Source organism: Danio rerio, chromosome 14 (genome assembly GCF_049306965.1).
Source record: "Danio rerio strain Tuebingen ecotype United States chromosome 14, GRCz12tu, whole genome shotgun sequence".
NCBI classification, from domain to species: Eukaryota; Metazoa; Chordata; class Actinopteri; order Cypriniformes; family Danionidae; genus Danio; species Danio rerio.
This window is the reverse complement of record NC_133189.1, coordinates 52,671,697-52,694,373: the sequence shown is the minus strand read 5'-3', so window position 1 is coordinate 52,694,373 and position 22,677 is coordinate 52,671,697. Positions and strand designations below refer to the sequence as shown.

General features: G+C 39.3%; 2 protein-coding genes across 32 annotated transcripts in view; one reads left to right on the top strand and one right to left on the bottom strand.

The window, feature by feature from the left end:
* Positions 1-1,584: 1,584 nt before the first annotated feature.
* Positions 1,585-10,108, bottom strand: spmip2 (sperm microtubule inner protein 2). The gene is made up of 4 exons (XM_009291291.5): positions 7,893-10,108; positions 5,851-6,080; positions 1,922-2,027; positions 1,585-1,785 (listed from the first exon to the last, which is right to left on the bottom strand). Exons 1-3 carry the CDS (start codon positions 8,047-8,049, stop codon positions 1,965-1,967), a joined length of 450 nt encoding a protein of 149 aa, XP_009289566.2. The 5' UTR covers positions 8,050-10,108; the 3' UTR covers positions 1,585-1,785; positions 1,922-1,964.
* Positions 9,526-22,677, top strand: part of rapgef2b (Rap guanine nucleotide exchange factor 2b) — a 252,942-nt gene continuing 239,790 nt past the window's right edge. For all 31 annotated transcript variants that reach the window (XM_073922254.1, XM_073922248.1, XM_073922244.1 and 28 more), the window contains exon 1: positions 9,526-10,124. In XM_073922254.1, the coding sequence (XP_073778355.1) occupies positions 10,056-10,124 (69 nt within the window). In that variant the 5' untranslated portion in view covers positions 9,526-10,055. The remainder of the gene's footprint in view (positions 10,125-22,677) is intronic.

The following is a 22,677-nucleotide window of genomic DNA, read 5'->3' as shown; positions in this document are numbered from 1 at the left end:
TTCATACACACACTACACTACGGACAATTTAGCCTACCCAATTCACCTGTACCGCATGTCTTTGGACTGTGGGGGAAACCTGAACACCCGGAGGAAACCCACGCGAAACCAAAGAGAACATGCAAACTCCACACAGAAACGTAAACTGAGCTGAGCCAAGCTGAGGTTCGAACCAGCGACCTTCTTGCTGTGTGGTGACAGCACTACCTACTGCGCCACAGCGTCGCCTATAGGTGAATTGAATAAACTAAATTGCCAGTAGTGTTTGAGTGTGCGTGTGTGTGTGTTTGTGTGTATGCGTGTGCGTGTGTGTGTGTGTGCGCGAATGAGAGTGTATGGGTGTTTCCCAGTACTGGGTTGTGGCTGGAAGGGCATCCACTGTGTAAAACATATGCTGGATAAGTTGGTGGTTCATTCTGCTGTGGCGACCCCTGATTACAGTTTTTCTCAGTCGCTTTGGTGCATTTCTCACAACCTTATTTACATTTGCACAACAGTTAATGCATTTCTCAAAACAATTAGTCATTTGTGCACATCCTAGTAGCAGTTTCTCATTCTTTCAACAAATTGCAAATGCTTTCAGACATGCATCAATTGCTTTCATTCAACTCTCTGCTATTTATAACATTATCATTTGCTTATGTCATGTCAGTCAAAATGAACTAAACTTGTAAATGCTGAATAGTCACTCCATATAAAACTAACAGTCCTCATTTCATTACTTGACAAAAATTACATTACATACAAAAATGTCGAACTTGATGTCAAAAATGGTCAAGCAAACTTTATGAAATTTTTTTTAAATCTTTATTTTTCTGAAAATGTCTTTACAATTAAACAATTTCATGGATGATTTACAGACCTGTGTATGTTGCAGGTTCAGGTCCAATATGTACTGCAATATTGTGTACAGTTGTGCACAGCTCTACCCAAAGGGAGTTTATGTTTGTTGTAAATAAGGGTGTGTTTGTTCTTTTGCACAATGCTGTGAATAAATTAGGATTGCAAAGAACAAATGCAGTAAAAATGTGAAACATACATATTCAGTGTCTTGTACTCAGATACCTCACTAAATGCAGTGATGTCTAACTTTACTGTAGTGTTCAAATGGCTGTGCAAATAGTTTAAAGTGCTGTCTTGAGCATTTTCAGGAAGTGTCACCAAAATCTGACTTGTTTGCATTGAAAAAATGTCCTGAGTAAATTCATAATGAAAACATGACAGCCATTTGACTATCTTGATCATAAACAATGGTGTCAGGACTTTATATTTTGATGACACTGACACTTTGATTGACATCAATACTTGCTTTTGATGAATGAACTATCTATTTTGAGCATGTGTCGCGCTTTTGCAGGTTTCAGCTAGGTTTTGCAGTTTGTACTAATTGTTTTGAGAAATGCATTAACTGTTGTGCAGAAATACACTAGTGTTGTGAGAAACGCACCAAAGCGACTGGGAAAAACTGTAATAAAGCGACTTAGCTGATGGAAAATGAATGATTGTTCTTCCCACCATAAAATACATGTATAATTTGTAGAAACATTCACTAAAATGTTCTTCAGTCTATGGCCTCGACGAAAACCCTTTTTCATGCAGCTTTATTTTTAACATTCATTATTTTTTAACAGCAAATTTAACCAAAAACATCATGCATTAAATGTCATTTTTATTAGACATTTTTATAGACATAACAGTGAATTTAAGAGCACAAACAAGCAGCACTGAACAAACATTTGACTTGTGTCATGTGAAAAAAGTATACTGGTGTCCGGTTGTGCTTTTCTGCAGAAAGAAGAGAAGAACAAAGACAAACGTCACGAGACAGTCATGAATAATCCGACAGCTTATTCTCCATATAATCATTTGTGGATCCAGCAGTGAGGATGCTTCTGGAGCGTCTCTTTTGTTTATCTCTCACCTTGTTAAGCTGGAAGTGTTTGTTGTGGTTCTCGCTGTAGGGATCATGTGTGCTGTGGTTCCTCTTGACGCTCTGCTGCTTGTCCTGGATTCGGGCCTGAGCGAACCTGTGTGCAAGCAATGAATTATTGATCAGTAGAAGAGAAAAAGCTTCCTCTCCATGCACTCGAGCTGTTTTCTGAAACCCATCAGCGGTAATGGGGGACTGGAGGAAACACAAGCCTGGCCTCTGTGGTTACCAACAGTGTGTGTTAAGCTCAAGACTCCGTCCACGGCTGACACAAATCTGTCAAGCTGAGCAGAACGTTTTTTTAACAATCCCAATATTGAGTACAGTTTATCAATTAAATGAGTGTTTTTAATCAAAACAGTGGCTCTGTGGTTAGCACTATCACCTCACAGCAAGAAGGTTGCTGGTTTGAGTCCCGGCTGGGGGAGTTGGCATTTGTGTGTGGAGTTTGCATGTTCTCCCCATGCTGGTGTGGGATTCCTTCTGGTGCTCCGGTTTCCCCCACAGTCCAAAGACATGCACTATAGGTGTAGTGTGTGTGTGTGTGTGTGTGTGTGTGTGTGTGTGTGAATAGTGTGTATAGATGTTTCCCAGTACTGGGTTGCAGCTGGAAGTGCATTTGCTGTCTAAAACATATGCTGGAATGGTTGGCGGTTCAGAGCAAAGCAGTGTCGCCTCACAGCTAGAAGGACGCTGGGTCGCTGGTTCGAGCCTCGGCTCAGTTGGTGTTTCTGTGTGGAGTTTGCATGTTCTCCCTGCGTTCAAGAGGGTTTCCTCCGGGTGCTCCAGTTTGCCCCACAGCCCGAAGATATGCGGTACAGGTAAATTCGATAGGCTAAATTGTTTGTAGAGTATGAATGTGTGTGTGGATGTTTCCCAGAGATGGGTTGCGGCTGGAAAGGCATCCGCTGCGTAAAAACTTGCTGGATAAGGTCAAGGTAAAATTTATTGTCTCCCGTAGGAGAAATTTGTTTTAGAAAAAAGGTTCTGCTGTACATCGACACCAACAAGACAACATGTAACATACATACACATTAAAATCTAATCCTAAAATACCTCCTAATATAAATATGATTCCATAAAATCAGTAATTTTAATAAAATTTTTATAAAAAAATAAAAAATGATTAAAGTACCATATGCCCCACTGCCCTCTGTTGTGCAAACCAATCCTGTTATCTTAGTCTTTGACCATCCTTCCTTGCTTGCTCGTTGATCAACTTAATTGAAAAAGGAAAGTTGGTGGTTCATTCCGCTGTGGTGACCCTGGATTAATAAAGGGACTAAGCCGACAAGAAATGAAAAATTGGTTGGCGGTTCATTTCGCTGTGGCGACCCCTAAGCTGAAAAAAAAACCGAATGAATGATTGACACTTTTTAACACAGTGCATGGGTTTGTTCATATTTTACCCAATGTTGCCTTAAAAAACAACCCAGCTATTAAAGTGTATGCTAACTATGTATATAGCCTAAGTAGTATCAAAGACCATAGAATACACAAGACGTGTCACGCATAAAGTTTTGAATGGAGAAAAGTATAACGACCAATAAGGCCCCGTTTACACTAGTAAGTTTTAGTTTTAAAATGGCATTTTAGATAAAAAACGATCCGCATCCACACTAACGTTTTACCTAGCGTCTCTGAACATATCTCCGTCCACACTACGTCACCAAAAACGTATATCACGTGACCATTCGAGCACTCTGGGCATGTGCATTGTAGTATAAACAGAAAGCACGTGTCTCCCTCTGCATTTGGTTATTGTTAGTCAACAAAAGCCGGTTGAACATTAAACGCGATGGCAAAGAAAGCAAGAGAGGTATTTCTGTGGACAGACGAGGTCGAGTTGTTACTTAACGTAACAAATGAATAACTGCACAATGGCGCCTAAAACAGACAATATTGCAAACAACGCTCCTATTTCTGTGCCCATGTTGTTGTTTACAGTATTGTCTTCTGATAGCGTTAAAGCCATGTGTTATAGTCATGTGATAGAGGCTTGACGAATGAGGGAAGGATACAGTGACGAAGGCAATGACACAAAAGCCCCAATCAGGTAGCGAATCTCAGCAGTCCCGCCTCCGTTTTCAGATGTCTCCGTTTTTCCTCATCCACACTGAGACGGAGCAGCAGCGTTTCAGAATGAAAACGGCCTCGCCAGCGTTTTCAAAACGCTCCATTTTCGGCGCTCGAGAACTACAGCGTAGTGTGGACGGATGGCGTAACCGTAGCAAAACTTATGCGTTTTAAAACGAAAACGCATTAGTGTAAACGGGGCCTAAGAAAGCTCAAAGCGCTTAGAATGACCTAAAGGCGACACTCAATAAAACGTTCCATTGAAACTGCAGCGCCAGCAACAGCCCTGCGATTTCGCCCTTTTGGAGTAAAAGCGGTCGGCGGGCCATTGGATCTTATTGCTGTCACGATTGCAAGGAGCTGATATGTTTTTTATTTATTTATTTAAAAAGCACATTAAAGCTGCGTTACGACATGAAAGACGACAATACAACACTTACTATCACAATCATTAGCACTTTTAATAGTTTATTTTACAGACTTATTATTATACAAGCTCTGTGATTGGTCGACTTAGTAGCGCTGACGAATGTAGGCGGAGGTGAGGGCTTTGCGAGCCCGATGGAGCGATTGTTTACAAGTGTGGAGTCCCGTGAATGAGCTCCAGATGGAAACTGCTGTCTTGTGCTTACCTTATAATTAAAGCTGTTGCACGTCCGCCGATTCCCGTCTCAAAATTAGCGAGTTTGTACATTAAGGTAGCGTTCAGAAAAAACAAAGCACCAGTAAAGAAATTCAACACAGAGGAACATAAACACCTACTGCCAACTAGCGTTTCGGAAGTGTTGTTGCAGAGCAACACAAACAGCGTGCAGAAGTATAAATGCACGGCTACACGCATTACATGTGCCATGGGTCACACCGATCACTTGACGCAGAAGTATAAACCAGGCTTAAGGGGTTTTGTATAGAAAGAGAAGAGTGTTTCTACAGGTGGTTTGTCAAGCCCACTCACCCGTGTGAAGCACACTTCATTCAATTCAATGTTTTTTTTTTAAAGATATGGAGTGATTATAAGAAAGTGTCTGGTGCAAATGTGCAAACTTGGTGAAAGTGTAATAGTGATCAAAGAGTGTGTTTTCTACAGGTGGTTTGTCAAGGTGGGAGAGAGCAGAAGGGGTCCTGGTTTTGTTCACAGAGGCTCCGGAGATTGCAAAAAAGATGTTTTTTTTTGACAGAATCTACATTATATAAAGTTGCCACAGCGGAATGAACCGCCAACTTGTTCAGCATATGTTTTTACGCAGCGGATGCCCTTCCAGCTGCAACCCATCTTTGGGAAACATCCATACACACTCATTCACTCTCATACATTACGGACAATTTAGTCTACCCAATTCACCTGTACCGCATGTCTTTGGACTGTGGGGGAAACCGGAGCACCTGGAGGAAAACCACATGGACACAGGAAGAACATGCAAACTCCACACAGAAACGCCAACTGACCCAGCCGAGGCTCAAACCAGCGACCTTCTTGCATTGAGGCGACAGCACCACCTACTGCGCCACTGCATCGCCATTATACTTTTCTGTAAACTAATATTTTAAGTATTTTTTCTGCAGTCACTAGCCCACACAGAAAGACAATATAACCAGCCTGATCTCACGAGGAAGTCTCAGTTTAGTGGCTAATTTGTATGAATTCGAATTCAGTCGAACAAAATGTAGGATTTTAAATAGGAGGCGTGGCACCCAACCCCACCTTCAAACTCAACCTTCACTGGAGGATGAGCAAATCGCACTAAACTGTACGAATGAGATCATACAAATTCCTACAACTTAGCCACTAAATCAAAAAGTTACGAATTGTGTTGGTATAACAATGTATCTATAAGTCTAACAACCTCATATTGTCTGCAGTAGATGTCAGTGGGTCTGTTGAGGACAGTGGAGAACTGCAGGCCCCAGCCTAGCTCTCCGGTGTGCCTGTGTTTGGGTAACGGCGGAGGTGCATGCGGTGCAGCCCGGAAGAGGAAACCCAGATCACTTGTGGCATCCGGAGATAAAGAGCCAATCCCGATGCTGCGGGGAAAAAAGTCCAGTCTAGGACGGAAATCTCCAACACCATCTGGACCTTAACAGCATCAAAACAGATCATGATGAAGAAAGAGGCTGTATACAAAATCACCCCCTATACCAAAGGTCTAAAACTGGGTTCCTGGAGGGCCGCAGCTCTGCAGTTGTGCTCCAACCTTAATCAACCACAGCTGATCCAACTAGTCAAAGTGTTTACAAGACTACTAGAGACTCTGAAGTAAGTGTGAGTTGGAGGTGGTTGGAGCTAAACTCTGCAGAGCTGTGGCCTATGGAATCAGATAAGTCTCAAAAGAAATTCACGCAAAAGACATGATGTACACATGCGTAGCCAAATTCACATGCATAAAATCAAATTCACGTGCGTAAAATATTTATTTATATTCACAAAAAAATAGCGCTGCTACTCCTGTGGGGCCGGAATGATACTTAATCCTCATCATGACCCTGCAGGCTACAGTTTGCTCATGGGGCTGAGAGATAATAAATAAGAAGAGCAGAGCTGCGGCAAAATAATGAATTAAAAGAGTGAGGCTATGGTCAAATAAGTAAATAAATGAAAAAAGTGCGACTGCGACTGCTGCTTTCTCTGTTCGCCATGCTGGAGAGGAACAGTCTGCGCAAATGGAACGCAGAGTGGGTGTCATCGACTACACCTCTCATCTGATTGGCTGAAAGGTACGAGTTGCACTGCTTCTGGCAGGAGAGTCTCAAAAATACACACACACACGTATCCAGGGGGAGTCGTACGTGAAAGAGGATTTGCACATTCTCATTTAGGATAAACTCGCAAGTTTTTAACATTCAAAACTTTTTGTACACTCTTATACATTTGCAAATGGTGTTTTGCATTTGTGAAACGTATTTTATGAAAATGTATTTTTATTTTGTGCACGTGAAATTTTTTTGTGAATATAAATAAATATTTTAGGCACGTGAATTTGGCTACGCATGTGTACATTGAGTCTTTTGCGTGAATTATTATTTAGGGTTGGGATAGACCAGTGGTCACCAAACTTGTTCCTGGAGGGCTGGTGACCTGCAGATTTTAGCTCCAACCCTAATCAAACACACCTGAACAAGCTAATCAAGGTCTTACTAGGTGTACTTGAAACATCCAGGCAGGTGTGTTGAGGCAAGTTGGAGCTAAACCCTGCAGGGACACCGGCCCTCCAGGACCAGGATTGGTGACCCCTGAGATAGGCGTTCATAAAATACAATCAATGGGAAATTTAATAAATAATATAAATAATTCTCGTTACCTCAATAGCTGATTAACCATGTGTATGGGTATTAACAGCCTTCTGAGCTAACTAGTAGGCGCAGAAGGCCCCCACTGGCCCATATTTATCACTGATGATGCCCATTCAATTGAGTGATAACATTCAAAACGGCTGACCAAGTCCAAGTCTAGTTGATGCCTAATATACATCGAAACATAGACGGCTTGTCTAAAACCTGGCTACGTTTGGATTGTCAGAAATAGGAACAGCTCTAAACTAATACTAAGCTAAATACCCAGGAAAAAATAACAACACATGTGAAGTCTGTCAAATCTGTGTCTTAATAGTCCAGTTTTACATTTAGCAAATGCTTTCATCCAAAGTGACTTACAAGTGAGGATACAATAAGTACTTCAAATCATCAGAGAGTAGCAGTTTTGAAAAAAGTCTAAATCTACAAGTCTAAATTTTTGTTTTAATTGACATGTTCTTTAATTTTAAGACGTCAATTAGATTTTCACTGACAGTCTAAATTTAGCCTCGTTTAAGCCAAGCTGGCTGTGTTTAGACATTTATTAGATGTCTTTTCTACACAAAATTACTTGGTGTTTATGTTCAGAAAGACTCACCTGTGAAGAGGATTCTCTGTCCAGTTTCTCTGTCCGCTTCAGAAGATGTGCTATCCAGTTTAACCCTCTTCATCACACTCATTTCTATGTTTAAAAGAGTTGAGATGTCCTTATGCATCTCAGTGGACTGTAATACAAGCTCTGGGCAGGAGGTCATCTCTCTCTCTCTCTCTCTCTCTCTCTCTCTCTCTCTCTCTCTCTCCTTCTCTCTCTCTCTCTCTCTCTCTCTCTCTCATGAACCGCCATGAGTGTTTTGTCTCCATGGAATCAGTGTTTAGTTGGGATGCATTACATTTATAGGCTTATGGATTATTTATTAAAAGGTATAAGCACCGCTGAAATCAGTCCACGCTGTTTATTCAGTGCATAATTTAAAACATGCATTAAATGAAGCATAGTTATAAATCTTACACCAATATATAATTAAATTACTATTGGCATGGTGAAACAAATAAAAAAACAAACATAGAAACACATAGCCTACATACATCCATTATATCAAAGAACTTATGTTGAAAAAACACACAAATTTCAAACTGTCCATCACCAGTCCCTGGTTTGTGTGTGTTTGGAGATGCAAGATTGCAAAATTAAAAATGATATGTTTACACATGGGGCGACACGGTGGCTCAGTGGTTAGCACTGTCGCCTCACAGCAAGAAGTCACTGGTTCGAGTCCCAGCTGGTTCAGCTGGCATTTCTGTGTGGAGTTTGCATGTTTTCCCTGTGTTGGCGTGGGTTTCCCCCACAGTCCAAAGAGATGCGCTATAGGGGAATTGAATAAACTAAATTTGCCATAGTGTATGTGTGAATGAGTATGTATGGTGTTTCCCCGTACTGGGTTGCAGTTAGAACGGCTGTGTAAAACATATGCTGGATAAATTGGTGGTTCATTCCACTGTGGCAGCCCCTGATTAATGATCTTGTCTACTGTCCTGAGTGTCTCTCAAGCTGGCCCCGGGCCATCGGGCAGTCCTTATTGTTGAGCCCTGATATATTTTGTCCCCAGCCACGTCGACATCTGTTAGATTATTTGCTATGTTTGTTTTAGAAAGGTACATTGCAACTGTTTTGTTTACATTGAGTTTTAAACAGGACTGGTTTAACCGTTCTGAGACATAACAATAATAATGATCTTTATTCAGGACGACTGTAAAAGCAACATTCATTCATTTTCCTTGGGCTTAGTCAATTTATTCATCAAGGGTGGCCAGAGCAGAATGTACCACCTTATTCGGCATATGTTTTACACAGTGTGTAAACACCTTCCAGCTGCAACCCATCACTGGGAAACATCCATACACACTCATTCATACCCATACAATTTGGCCAATTTAGTTTATTCAATTCACCTATAGCGCATGTCTTTGAACTGAAACCGGAGCTCCCGAAGGAAACCCACACCAGCACAGCGAGAACATGCTAACTCCACACAGAAATGCCAACTGGGACTTGAACCAGCGTCATTCTTGCTGTCAGGCGACAGAGCTAACCATTGAGCAATAATACAGTATAACCTTTTCTTCAAAGCTGCAATTCCACCATCGTCCAGCGGATGTCGCCAAAACTCCACGTGTTGTGAGTAAAGCGCACTGAGGGCGCATTACAAGCATTGTGCTGAATGGACTCGCCCATGAACCTCTTGAGGCGCTCGGTCGGTCACCATGGTGGTGGCGGCGGCTTTTACAACAGCAAGCCCAGACAGACAGCAGACCATCCGTCGCTTCTAGACACTGAAACACTCAGTATAAATGCTGCTTTTCACTCTCCGCTGCTTTGGAAATCACTTAAAATGGACACTCGCCAAAGCGCGTGCAATGGACATTGTTTTAGGATGGAAAACTGAAGATGGAATAGCGAACAGGGGACAAACGGAATGCTGAGAAATGCACTCGTCTGCGTAAAACAGAGCTAAAACTCACTGCTTAAAAATCTCCTCTCAGCGTCCGGTTGGAGAAGCTCCAGCGGCTGGAAGAGGAAAAAGCAGCCGGTCTGGTGCCTGTGGGATCGGGTCGAGGGACATTAAGAAAGCTCCTGGCTCAGGCTGTGGCCTGGGGACAAGACAAGCTCTCTCTGCAGCTTCCGAGAAATAAAAACTGGGTTTGTGCCCCCTTCATAAACAAACCACTTGCGTGAGAGATCGGCTGTGGATTATCCAGGAGCATGGCGTCCTATGTGGATAACAGTTTTCGGCAGGCGGTGATGGTGAATCCGTCAGACAGGACGCAACAGGTCAGTCTTTAAATCATTTATTATGTGGCTGTTAACTGTTACAGTATACGCTGGGTTTCTGCTGTGTGTCATGTGGAGGAAATTAATGTACCCTTATAGTGTTGACAGTGCTGTAGTTATGCTACTTTACACGCGTATCTGAATTCAATTGTCCTAATAAGCTTATAAGATATTCGCGTTAATGTTATCTTCAATGTTTTTGGAGTCTATTAACATCAACATGAATGTAAACTTAGCATCGTTCACAACTAAACACGCTTTGTTTTCATGGGAAATAGTTTAACATGACTTAAATGTTGAATATAGGAAGGTTTATATGTTTAGCACAGCATTTTTGTGCGGTTAGCCTATGATTTGGAAGACGTTGCTATGACATTTGCTGTAACGTTATAGTCTCCACCCTTTGGTGGGCTCAGTCGGCGAGAGAGGAACATTATCTTATTATTACTTTGCTGTGAGGATATTGATATATGTAAAAGTCGAGATGAATTTGCATTTTAGTTTGTGTTATTTATGTTAGTTTGGGATCATTTGGAGAAACTAAGATAACGATTCGATCCTAGTGAGTCGCTTTCTTAAAGTGACAGGCTGCTTTGTCAGACATAAAGGAAGACAAATGATTCTTCTATTGTACATCTGGATAATTAGATTTTACCTCCTGTTTTATATCAGCTTACGGTCATTTTGATCCAGATTGTGTGCTTTTTACCTTAAATAACCGAATAGGGTCTATGTTTAAAGTGCATTTGAGGTCATTCTCATATAATAGAATCATTGTTTATTGTGTGTGAACGAGTCGGAGTTTGAATGAATCGTTTAAGTGAGCGATTCTGAATGAACTGATGCAGATTGCGCTGGTTTTAAAACCAAATGTAATAATTTAAGTTATATTTTAGTTATAATAATCAATTCAGTTACTTCTCAAATGAGCAGAGTGAAGCATTTCTGTGAATAATTTGGGGATTTATTCATTCAGCTATTAAAATCAATGCAGTTGGAGATAGGGCTGCAGAATATATTGATTCAGCATTGATATCACAATGTGTATGTTCACAATAGTCACATCGGAGAATATGCAATGTTGAGTTGGGATTATAATTGACCAGAAGAGATTTGTAGAGCCACTGCAGAATTTAACCATAATATGTTGAAAGTTTGTCATTTGTGTGCATCTTTATTCATTCCTGAAACTGTGTGAGGGTTTTTAAGATCGTTTAAAGCATTCAGGCACAAGAAATTGTACGGTTTGTAACTAATAAAGATTATTTTTTTGTAATTTAAATGATGAAGACCTATTTATTGTTATTTTACATTTAATTCTTCAATTAATTTACCTGAAAACTGTTAGGCTCCCCAGAAAACCACAAATGATGTCACTTAATCTTTGCTCCGTTGTGTTTATTTATGACTGTAGGTTTTGATTTTTATATAATAGATAATATCAAATATATATTTATATAAAATAATAAATAGACCTATGCTTGATTATTTTCAAAACCAAATTTAATAACCTTTATTTAACCAGGTGAGTCATTTGAGAACCAGTTCTCATTTACAATGACGACCTGGCCAAGAGGCAACATAAAACGTAGATACTAAGCAGCAGTGACACAATACAATAACAATTTCACTAATGCAGATAATAATATATATATAAAAAAAAAAACTAAAAACAAGCACTGTTATCTTGTACTATTAACTGGATTTAATTTTTAAAGGATGATAGTGGAATAAAAGTGTTGAGCTTTAAGGTCTGCTGCAGATGATTCCCATAGATATACATTAGATGTCGCCTGGCCTATTGTTGTCTATTGGACGGAATGCGTCAATAGCGCCGCCATCTTGCTACAGGGTAGCGCTCCTTTGAAATGAATGCGGGACCAAGGTACAGTGGAGGACTGTGGCCATCCAAAGCCAGAGATATACACATATACACATATATCTATGATCAGGAGTTTTCCTGGATGTTAGTGTGTAATTCTTTTTTTGTTTCTAATTACGAAAATTATAATTTTACATCACTTTTCTACATTGATGGATCAGTGACCGCACGGGCATTCCTGACAAGAAGCTTGTGTTTGTGTGTACCGAAATGTACTTTTCACCCTCCCTGTTAAATTTAATATAATCCGTGTCCTGAAACACACCTCCTCTCCTGCTTTCACTTCTCATACTGACGGAGGAGCAATTCGTTTGTGAATGAATCCCCCGAACGACTCTTTCACTAACGTTAGCCGACAATAATACAAGTTTCAACAACTCTGCACAGTTAAAAAACATGGCAGATTACCTCAGAAATATAGGCTATATGTCATATACGGCATATTATATACATAATTTCTGATAAATTTTTAAATGTGTGTAGTATGTACATGACATATTTCATTCCTCTGCGTACCACTAGAAGGAAGCCTGCGTACCACTAGTGGTACATGTACCACAGTTTGAGAACCACTGGTTTAAAGCATTCAGGCACAAGAAATTGTACGGTTTGTAACTAAAAAAGATTATTTTTATTGGATTTTTTTAATGATGAAGACCTAATCACTGTTATTTTACATTTAATTGTTCAAATAATTTACCTCAACGCTGATAAACTCCCCAGAAACCACAAATTGTCACTTAATTGGTGCTCCATTGTGTTTATTTATGACTGTAGTTTGTTTATTATAGGAAAATAATTAATAATCCAAAACGCATGTTTATATAAAATAATAAATAGACCTATCCATGATTCCCTCCCCCTACAAAATCATCCCGATCAATCTAAATAAATGACTTTCCAAATAAAGTTAAGTCATCTGGTGAAATTGTATTCATATCGAAATATAGATTTAAAAAAAGCATCGCAATGTCAGATTTTTCCAATATCGTGCAGCCCTGGTTGGAGTAAAATCTTCACAATAAAAGAAAGATTATTTTTTTTGTATGCATTCTCATTAATGATTTAGTTTTTTTTTTTTTTTGTTCCTAAGATGCCCAAATCCATCCTGTAATTTATTTTCCACAACCAACATTGAAGTGAAAAATGAATCATTGAAGGGAGCTGAACAAGAACGATTTCAAAGATTCAAAAATGTTTCAAAGATTCGTTCACAAACTAACCACCACCTAGTCAATACTAATTTAATATGTCTGGCATTTGAGGTAAAAGGATCTCAGACAAAAATAATAAGTGATACAATCCTTCTGTTCCCCTTCTGGTTAATTTAATTTACCCCCCTATTTTGTCCCACTTTCAAGCATTACCCACTTTCTCAAATAGATAATGTGTTTTGCAAAAATATCAGAAGCTGATCATTTGTGTCCACTTATCTTACAGCGGATGTGAATATTATCACATGCTCACACAAGTTTCTGTTGTGTACAAATAAAAACGTTCACTCATTAAGCCTTTTACATCAGATTGAGCCTCCGGAATCTGATTATGAAAGAGCTAATTTTGTAATCGCATCTGTTCTCGCACTGAGTTGTTTGTACCTGGCTTTAAGCATTACGGACAATAGAGGCACTTGAGGGTCAGTATGGTATTCATTAGCAAATGCAAGTACAGCTGCGTTTCCTTGAGATTACGTTATATTCCTGCCTCCATTGAATGGGGGAGCCTTTAAATCATCCTGATTCACTCTCAGAGTTGTTCAGAAATCATAGTATTTTGCCTATGAGTGTGGATTGGATTGTACTGACCCCTGACATCAGAACACACCACACCTTAAGTTCACTATTGAAATGGTCTCTAGATGCAAGTGTGCATGATTAAAAAGGAAAATCTGTTCACTTTGTGGCCATATTTGCAATGCAGCTATTTATGTTAAAGGGGAAATCCTGTAATCTTAAAAACTGCTTTCAAAAAAAAAATAAATAAATAAATATATATATATATATATATATATATATATATATAAAATGCTGGGTTGCCATAGCCCAACATTGAGTTTAAATATGGACAAACCTATTTTTGGGTTATTTGTTTATTAAATAAAATTTAAATGACATTTTTAAACCTAATGTTTGGATTTGTCCATATTCGTCCCAATGTTGGCTTATGACTTTGGCATGAACTTTGACATGAACAACCCCAAAGATGTTGTTTCTAATGCTCCATTCATTCATTCATTTTCTTGTCGGCTTAGTCCCTTTATTAATCCGGGGTCGCCACAGTAGAATGAACCGCCAACTTATCCAGCAAGCTTTTACGCAGCGGATGTCCTTCCAGCCACAACCCATCTCTGGGAAACATTCACACACAAACACTCATACATTACGGACAATTTAGCCTACCCAATTCACCTGTACTGCATGTCTTTGGACTGTGGGGGAAACCGGAGCATCCGGAGGAAACCCACGCGAAGGCAGGGAGAACATGCAAACTCCACACAGAAATGCCAACTGAGTCAAGGTTTGAACCAGCGACCCAGCAACCTTCTTGCTGTGAGGTGACAGCACTACCTACTGCGCCACTGCCTCGCTTTCTAATGCTCCAATTGCACTATATGTTTAAAAATAGGTAATTGACTTTTAGCAGTAACTGACCAACTTACGAATAAAAGTCTGTTGTAAGCTCTTAGGTTAAATATATTGCATATGCTTTCGCTCAACCAATCTGTTCACATTAACCTTCATTTAAACTTCTAAAAGAAAATTTTAATTTTCAAGTTTGTCAGCAGCAAACTCATCATATTTGCGTAAACACAAGTGCGCATTAGAGAACCTCACATAGCTTAAACTTTTTTTTTATAATTTGATGCAAGGATGATATAATACAAAGTTTAGCTTTATATGCTACAAATCAAAATATCAAAAAAACTTAGAAGATTTAAGATGCTGACGACTGTAAAACCATGTTTTTGGCTTTTTGCGAAAAAGCGAGAATTCATGCAGAACAATGGTATTATCGATGATGCTCAGATCAGAGAGAGCAAGCGAAGTCGGCACAAGGACTTTAGCTCCACCCACTCTCATGAAGCACTACAAATTACGCTCATAGAATACTTTGTGCATATGCACATATTTTTAATAAAATGTGAACTATACTTTTTCTGTAAGTCCAAAAATAAATTTCTACCAGAAAAATACTTTCTAAAGTATTATTTTTAAATGTGTAAAGCCAGGGCGTATTCCGACTTATCACGTGGCCTTCTGGAGTACTCGATTTTGATTGGTCAGTCACGACATTCCAAGGTATGTTATTCCAAAATAACACCTGCTAAATAACTTTGAATCAACTCCACTGTCAGTGACAATGTTCAAATCCATATACTTAAATCCACATTTATTGTTTGTCAGGCCATGGTTTTGGTGACGGCGTCTTTTGAATGAATAGGTTAGTATAAGCTTAATTTAAATGGTTTTGTTTCAGTAAGGTTTGCGTTTTTGACTGTCTCTCACCATCTTGTGGCTAAATATTTATCAGTTTTTTGTATGCTCCGTTAGCTTCACTTTCGTTTCTGACAGCTTTTCGTTTTTTTACTGTTTGCCTCCATTTGTGAGTGAATAATGCGCAGGTTAGTGTATACTCCATCAGCTTCACTTTCGTTTTTGTCAGCCTTGCATTTTTCGAATGTTTGCCTTCATCATAATGCGCAGGTTAGTGTATGCTCCATCAACTTCACTCTCGAATCTGTCAGCTTTGCGCTTTTTGACTGTTTGCTGCCATCTTTTGACTGAATAATGCGCAGGTCAGTGTATACTCCATCAACTTTACTCTTGTTTCTGTCAGCTTTGCGCTTTTTGACTGTTTGCTGCCATCTTGTGACTGAATAATGCGCAGGCTAGTGTATGCTCCATCAACTTCACTCTTGTTTCTGTCAGCTTTGTGTTTTTGACTGTTTGCCACCTTCTTGTAACTGAATAATGCGCAGGTTAGTGTATGCTCCATTCAGCTTTACTTTTGTTTCTGTCAGCTTTGTGTTTTTGACTGTTTGCTGCCATATTGTGACTAAATAATGCACAGCTTCATCAGCTTTACTTTTGTTTTTGTCAGCTTTGTGTTTTTCAGCTGTTTGCCACCATCATAACGCGCAGGTTAGTGTGTGCTCCATCAGCTTTACTTTCATTTCTGTCAGCCTTGCATTTAATTAAAGAACCAATAAACTATTACTGCTCAGAACAATGTTTTGTTTCAAGGAGTCATGTAAATGTTGTGTAGGATGGTTGTTTTCACAGAAAAAACGCCCTTTAGTCTTACACAACAAGCCGCCGATATGCCTGTCAGGCTTTCTCAGGCTTATTCTGCGATTAAAAACCTCCTGTATCTGCTTCAGTCTTGTTTCATGCTGCACTTTCTCCCTTTCATAATATGCGTTCACTGTCTTTGTGTATCTAAGTCTTTGATAGGATGGAGAATAAGGTAATCTCGCTCATGTGGGCTAAAAGAAGCTGTTCCATGAAATGGGTTTTAAGGCAGCCTTAATGTGTAAAGACTCCTTTTTAGGGAATGACGCAGGCCATTCTAATGGAGCTCGAAGCTCATTATGGCTTAACGGCAAAAACCTCAGCACTTCACATTAACATGCTGATTGATGGGGTAGATGTTAATGTGGTAAAATATTCCCCAGTTGGTGTAAGCCATATGGGGGACTAGTGGAAGGAACAGTGACCTCTGCAGCTTTCAAGAGACTTTTTTTTTGCTGGCAGACAGCTATGCAGGGGTCAAAGAGACTGAAGGTGCTTTGCGCATTGACCTCTATGACTCGGCAGAGCAGAGTGCAAGAGGGCAATACTCTTATTGTTCCTATTAGCCACAGCTCATGAGTAACAGCTAAATGAACAAGCTAAATATATCAGTCGGGCGTCAGGAGACAGTATTTGCTTTTTGATGCCCACAAACACACAAGGGTGGTCATCCTGAACTGATGGTTTCCTTCCCGGCAGCTTCCTTCCTTTCTTTCACAGTGAGAGGAAGTGCATCAGAGAGCTGCCAGAATGTATGAAATGCTTTTTCTTGTTTGTTTGGCGGGGGAAAAAGTCTTCCCACTCCTGTTCCTTTTTTTGTTCTTCACTAATGAAGCTTTGTCTATGCCAGTCAGTGAGCTGCAGGTGTCTTCTGACTTTTTTTGAGAGTGGTGGCTTATGTGTAAAACTTTAATGAAAGTGTACGTTAGGGTTGGGCCAATAGAGGATCGCCGATGGCCAATAGACAACACTATGCAGGAGCCGGCATCGCCGATCCTCTGCCCCACCCTTGGCGCAAACCCGCTCGCGAAAAATACACACTTAGGCCCCGTTTACACTAATAAGTCTTAGTTAAAATGGCATTTTTGAAACGAAAATGAGCCACATCCACACCTTTTTACCTAGCATTTGTCATTGCTGAAAACGCACATCACATTACCACACACACACACACATACATTCGCTCCTCTGAGCTCCAGAGAGAAGAGCACGTCGGACAGTCTATCAAGGATGGACCGCTGGATCTCATCTTACTACAGTTGTTAAACGTGATGTTCAGACATCCCAAGTCTCCCTGAAGTTCCGGGAGTCTATATGCATTAGCAGGACTTGAAATCTCCCGGAAATTGTTTCGTGAAAATTTTGTCGCAAATAATTTGCATACCCTTTCACCCCTGGATCCCTCCTCGTTCTTCAGACACGTCGCACGCACTTTGTCAAATACACCCCCCCCCCCCCCCCTTTTTTTATTTCACATGATGGTGATGCCATCGTCCTTCACAATGTTTCACATTAGACATCGTACGATGCCAAATTGGTCAACATCGCCCAACCCTAGTGTGCGTACCTTAATCTCAAAATAATTATAAAGGTTATTAGATTTGAAATTAGGAAAATTATGGTTGTAAGAAAATTAAAACCCCTCCTATTATTTATTCATTCATTTTCTTTTCAGCGTAGTCCCTTTATTAATCTGAGGTCGCAACAGCGGAATGAACCACCAACTTATCCAGCATATGCTTTACGCAGCAGATGCTCTTTCAGCTGCAGCCCAACACTGGGAAACACCCATATACTCTTGCATTCACACACATACAGTACACTACTGACAATTTAGCTTAGTCAATTCACCTATAGCGCATGTGTTTGGACTGTTGGGGAAACCGGAGCTCCCAGAGGAAACCCACACCAACACGGGAAGAACATGCAAACACCACACAGTAATGTCCACTGGCCCAGCTGGCGCTCGAACCAGCGACATTCTTGCTGTGAGACGATTGTGCTACCCACTGCGCCACCGTGACACCCCCTCCCCTCTTATTAATGTAATTTAAAAGATGTGATGCATTGTTCAAAATCCGGCTTTTCCTAATAGTTATAATTGTCTATTATGATGCTATGTAAACATGAAAGCGAGGCTGCGATGGGAAGAATCCTGGAAGTATAGGATCAGCACTGTAAACTATGCAACAACATGCTGTGGACTACAAACCTCCAGCTGTTACCGCGATTTCAAAGTGCAAAAATGGTGTAAACATCACTTTAATATCATTCAATTCAGTTAAATTTAAACAATTAAAAGCATATTAGGCATCAAACAAAATCTCTTTAAGAGTAATATGCTTCAGTTTCCTCCTAGGTTTCAGTTCATGGCACCAGGTAAACACCGTGGGGACGCTTCCCTGCTTAGGCCTATGTTACCTGGTGAATAATAAAACTTTGTAGCACACCCTCATGTTATCTGTAATATTGTTGTCAAAGTACTGAAGTTTTAAAAACATTGAAGCGCTGCTGAGCGTGTTCTTAAACACCGCTGATTTGTCATGGAATTCACCAGTGCTCAACAGAAATGACTGTGATTGGTCATGAAGGTCATCAGTTTACCACTCTTCACTAAGTGCAAACACAGATTCACGAACACTGGATTGTTTTAAAGCCACGAAGATCAGTCGATTGCTTGACTGATTGCACTCGGTAAACAGCGGTGAAGTGCAGGGAACTGATGACCTTAATCGGAAAATCACAGTCATTTCTGTTAATCACCGGTGAACACTATGGCAAATCAGCAGTGTTGCGTTCAACAGTGCTTAAATGTTAGTGGGAACTTGACTGTTTTTTTAGGTTATGGTTCTAAAATTCAGTATCGTGGCAAGTCTAATATAGTTAAAAAAATCTGTTCATTAACATGAGTTTGATAAATGGCATCTAAAATGTGTGTTTGGGAAAGATAACATTAGCTAACTATTGCCATTTCCCTTAAATTAGCTGAAAATGAGGTTTCTTCCCACCACAGATACTTCCAGGTTTCTTCCCACCACAGCCTCGATTTCGCTTTTTTCATTCTCAAACTCGATTCCTGGAGGGCCGCAGCTCTGCACAGTGTGTCTCCAAACACTTAATGACTCTTTTGAACACCTGAATTATTTGGATCAGTTGTGTTTGAAAAGGTTGAAGCAAAACTCTGCAGAGCTGTGGCCCTCCAGGAATTGAGTTTGAGATGATGTATATTATTCTAGTATGATAATACAAATAATACAAAATTGATAGGAATGTGTGTATTATATTCAAAGAAAAATAACATTTGTATTTATTTTGCTGTGTTGCAGGCAGTTTTATTGACAGACGGTAATAGAGGAAAAAAAACCCCTAAAATAATAATTAATCATAATTGCACTAAATTGGGTAATTGATGCAAAATTGAAGCACATTTCATTTTCTTCTGTTTAACTACACACCTATGAATCATCCAAAATGGTTTACACAAAAATGAGTTAAACATGACTCAACACATCTGAAATCTGTAACTTGTTGTCTGACCATCCTCACTGTCGAAACATGTTTTTCCCTCAAAACTGTATATTTTTTTAATATCAGATTTTTTTTTTTTGCATTGCTCTCAAGTAAAGTCACATGTTATGAATGGTGGTCATTGCCTTGACAGAAGCTGTCGAACACATTCTGCACATACACAGGCGCGCATGAACAAAGAGTGGTTTCAATGACATCTCCCTTCTCAGTTTACACAGGAAGAATAGACGGAGCGGCTGTAGAACATAAACAAATGATGACAGTTGTCGTGTCGACACCAGAGCATGTGCGCACGTCTTTATTCTTTATTCTCAAGCCGTTGATTTGTGAGACGCTGTTCATGTTGATGCTCAGCTTGTAATAGCCCATCAAATGCTGCATGTCAGAATTTTTACAGTTGCATTGATCTTCAGTGTCACGTTCAAGTTGCTTTATTGGCATGACATTCAGTACAGTATTGCCAAAGCACTTCAAATATGTAATATATTAAAACCATCAAAAAAATTATAAAATAAACTAATAATAATTCAGTAGATAAGAAATAATGACAAAAAAACTGAATACATTTGATAAATATAACAATTATAATAATATTAATATTAAAAAGTCTAAATTATTTAAATAAGATACATGAATTTACATTAACCATTTCTTATGGTGTTTAGGGTGTATCCATATTTTACAGCTAGTCTAGATGTCAATTCATCCTCTCCGAGTACATGGTAAAGTTTTTTAACATGGTAAAGAGTCATTTAAAAAAATGAATCGATCAATGTTTTAAATTGGGGGAAATTATTTCTCTTGTCGTGGTGTATTTGGGGCAGAACAGAATGAAGTGTATTTCATCCTCTATTTGGTTTGTGTCACACGAAGTCTTTTGACCCTTTTTTTTGGTTTCATGCCAGATTGTGCTTTGCGTATGTTAAAGTTGGCCAGCCGCAGGTTGTATTTTTTTTATTTAAACGCAAAATAAGTCTAATGAGAAAAGCGGGAATGCAGATAGGATTTGGAAGGCAAATGTTTTAAGGGGGTTTCAATCCAGTTATTGCTAAAGCAACAGTATTTGACTGTGTGTTTGTGTGTGTCCGTTTTCTTTTTGGTAGGAGAGTCTGATCCAATAAAGTGGAATGCAATATTTGAATGCACCAGTGGTCATCACATGCTTAATTTACTAACAAACTTAAACGATTCTCATCACAAGCTACGGTTGGTCATTACTGTGTTTTTAGTTGCTCTGCACTAGTTTTCTGCTTATGAGAAGCACAGTTATAGTGTTCTGAAATATTGCTACTGTTCAAAGGTAAGAGAAATGTTTGCTTATATGTATGTATATCTAAAATGTATATTTAACTGCGAAGCTAGATCTCCGATTCTGCTTATTTGCTTTCAATTTCTTAACTATTTTGGTTTGTTTCGAACTGGAATTGAAGTGGAAGACAGTTCTGGCATAGAAATGTGTTTACTAGATGAATTTCAAACAAGTTATGCATTTAAGAATTGCTTATTAAATAAAAAGAATCATTAGATTGATAAAACAGAAGAGAATGTATATAAATAGAATAGAATGTATCATAAATAAAATGTATTTATTGCTGCTTGCAGTCAACTTTTTTTTTCTTGTCTCTTATTACATCTAATTCAGACTACAAGACAGGCTATGTCTTTAGAGTTATACATGGTGGCACATTTGAACTATACATTAATGTTCAAATTGAATGCATTAATAGTAGAATGCAGATGTTTAAAATCTGCATGTTTTCCTAGCACACATTGTTAGTCTTAAAGGGATATTCACCATTAACCTTAATGGATTTCCAACATTCTTCAATATATCTTCCTTTGCGTTCAAGATGATGTGATTTTAACTAGATGATGACAGAATTGCCATTTTTGTGTGAACTATAAGGGTCACGACCCCCCGTTTCAGCAGGGTATTTTCACTCCTCTAGTTAGGAAAAAGTCAGAAAAGTAGGTGTGTCTAGCTCTGTTTAGGTGGGAGTGTCAAGGTAGGGAAAGAGGGAAGGTTTTGCATAAAAATGGGAGTTTCCATTTGGGCACACGCTGATTTTCACAGAGGCAAAACAACACACAGACGCAGGGGAGGAAGACAGTGACTGTGTTTAGATGGACATCAGTAATCAAATTATTTGGCAAATTATTAATTTGTGGACTTTAACTGCAGTTTGACACTTTCACTTTCATTCAGGAACATTTCATTCATGCCCCTGTGACAAACGAGATATTGCATGCGAGGAACTGCTGGAGAGTGTAGTATTAAAGCAATGTTTGAGACCGCACGGCGAATGGGAGAAAAGAAAAACTCACTTTTCTTTGCAACTTAGATGCACTCGGTAGGTAGCGTCAGAAAGCCGTGTGCGTGAAGACTATCCTGTTACAAAATACAGTAAAAATTCTACACGATGGTAGCCGTTTGATTGCGGTGTTTACATGTTTACACTCTGAGAGCAGCATTTACAGCGTATCTTAATATTGTTGTGATATTAACGTACGATGAACTTAGTAACTAAGAAATAATTTTGACAAAGGTATGTCTTTAAACACTGAAAGAGTACTGCTGATGACACAAGCTAACTTTGCCTTTGAATAAACAAACAAAGACCATTGTATACACATTTTTGTATTTCTGCTGCATGCACTGTAGTCCACATGTGAGTCCAGCTGCACTCTCATAGCGGGAAATGAAAACAAAACCTTCGTTTTTTATAAACACAACACTGACGACCCATGTCTCCAAACAATTCTTCTTCTTCCATTTGTTTTGGCAACACAATGTTGCTTAGGTAGAAACAGTCTTCTAAGCTATCTTGCATATTAATGAAGTTGCACCTCA

Bases quoted from the DNA above. Each gene is read 5' to 3' on its own strand.
- spmip2 (XM_009291291.5), bottom strand. From the start codon at position 8,049: ATGACCTCCTGCCCAGAGCTTGTATTACAGTCCACTGAGATGCATAAG. The intron at 6,081-7,892 runs GTGAGTCTTTCT...GATGCTGTTAAG, and splicing joins ACAGAGAATCCTCTTCACAG to GTCCAGATGGTGTTGGAGAT. The intron at 2,028-5,850 runs GTTGTTAGACTT...GCTTGCACACAG, and splicing joins TCTACTGCAGACAATATGAG to GTTCGCTCAGGCCCGAATCC.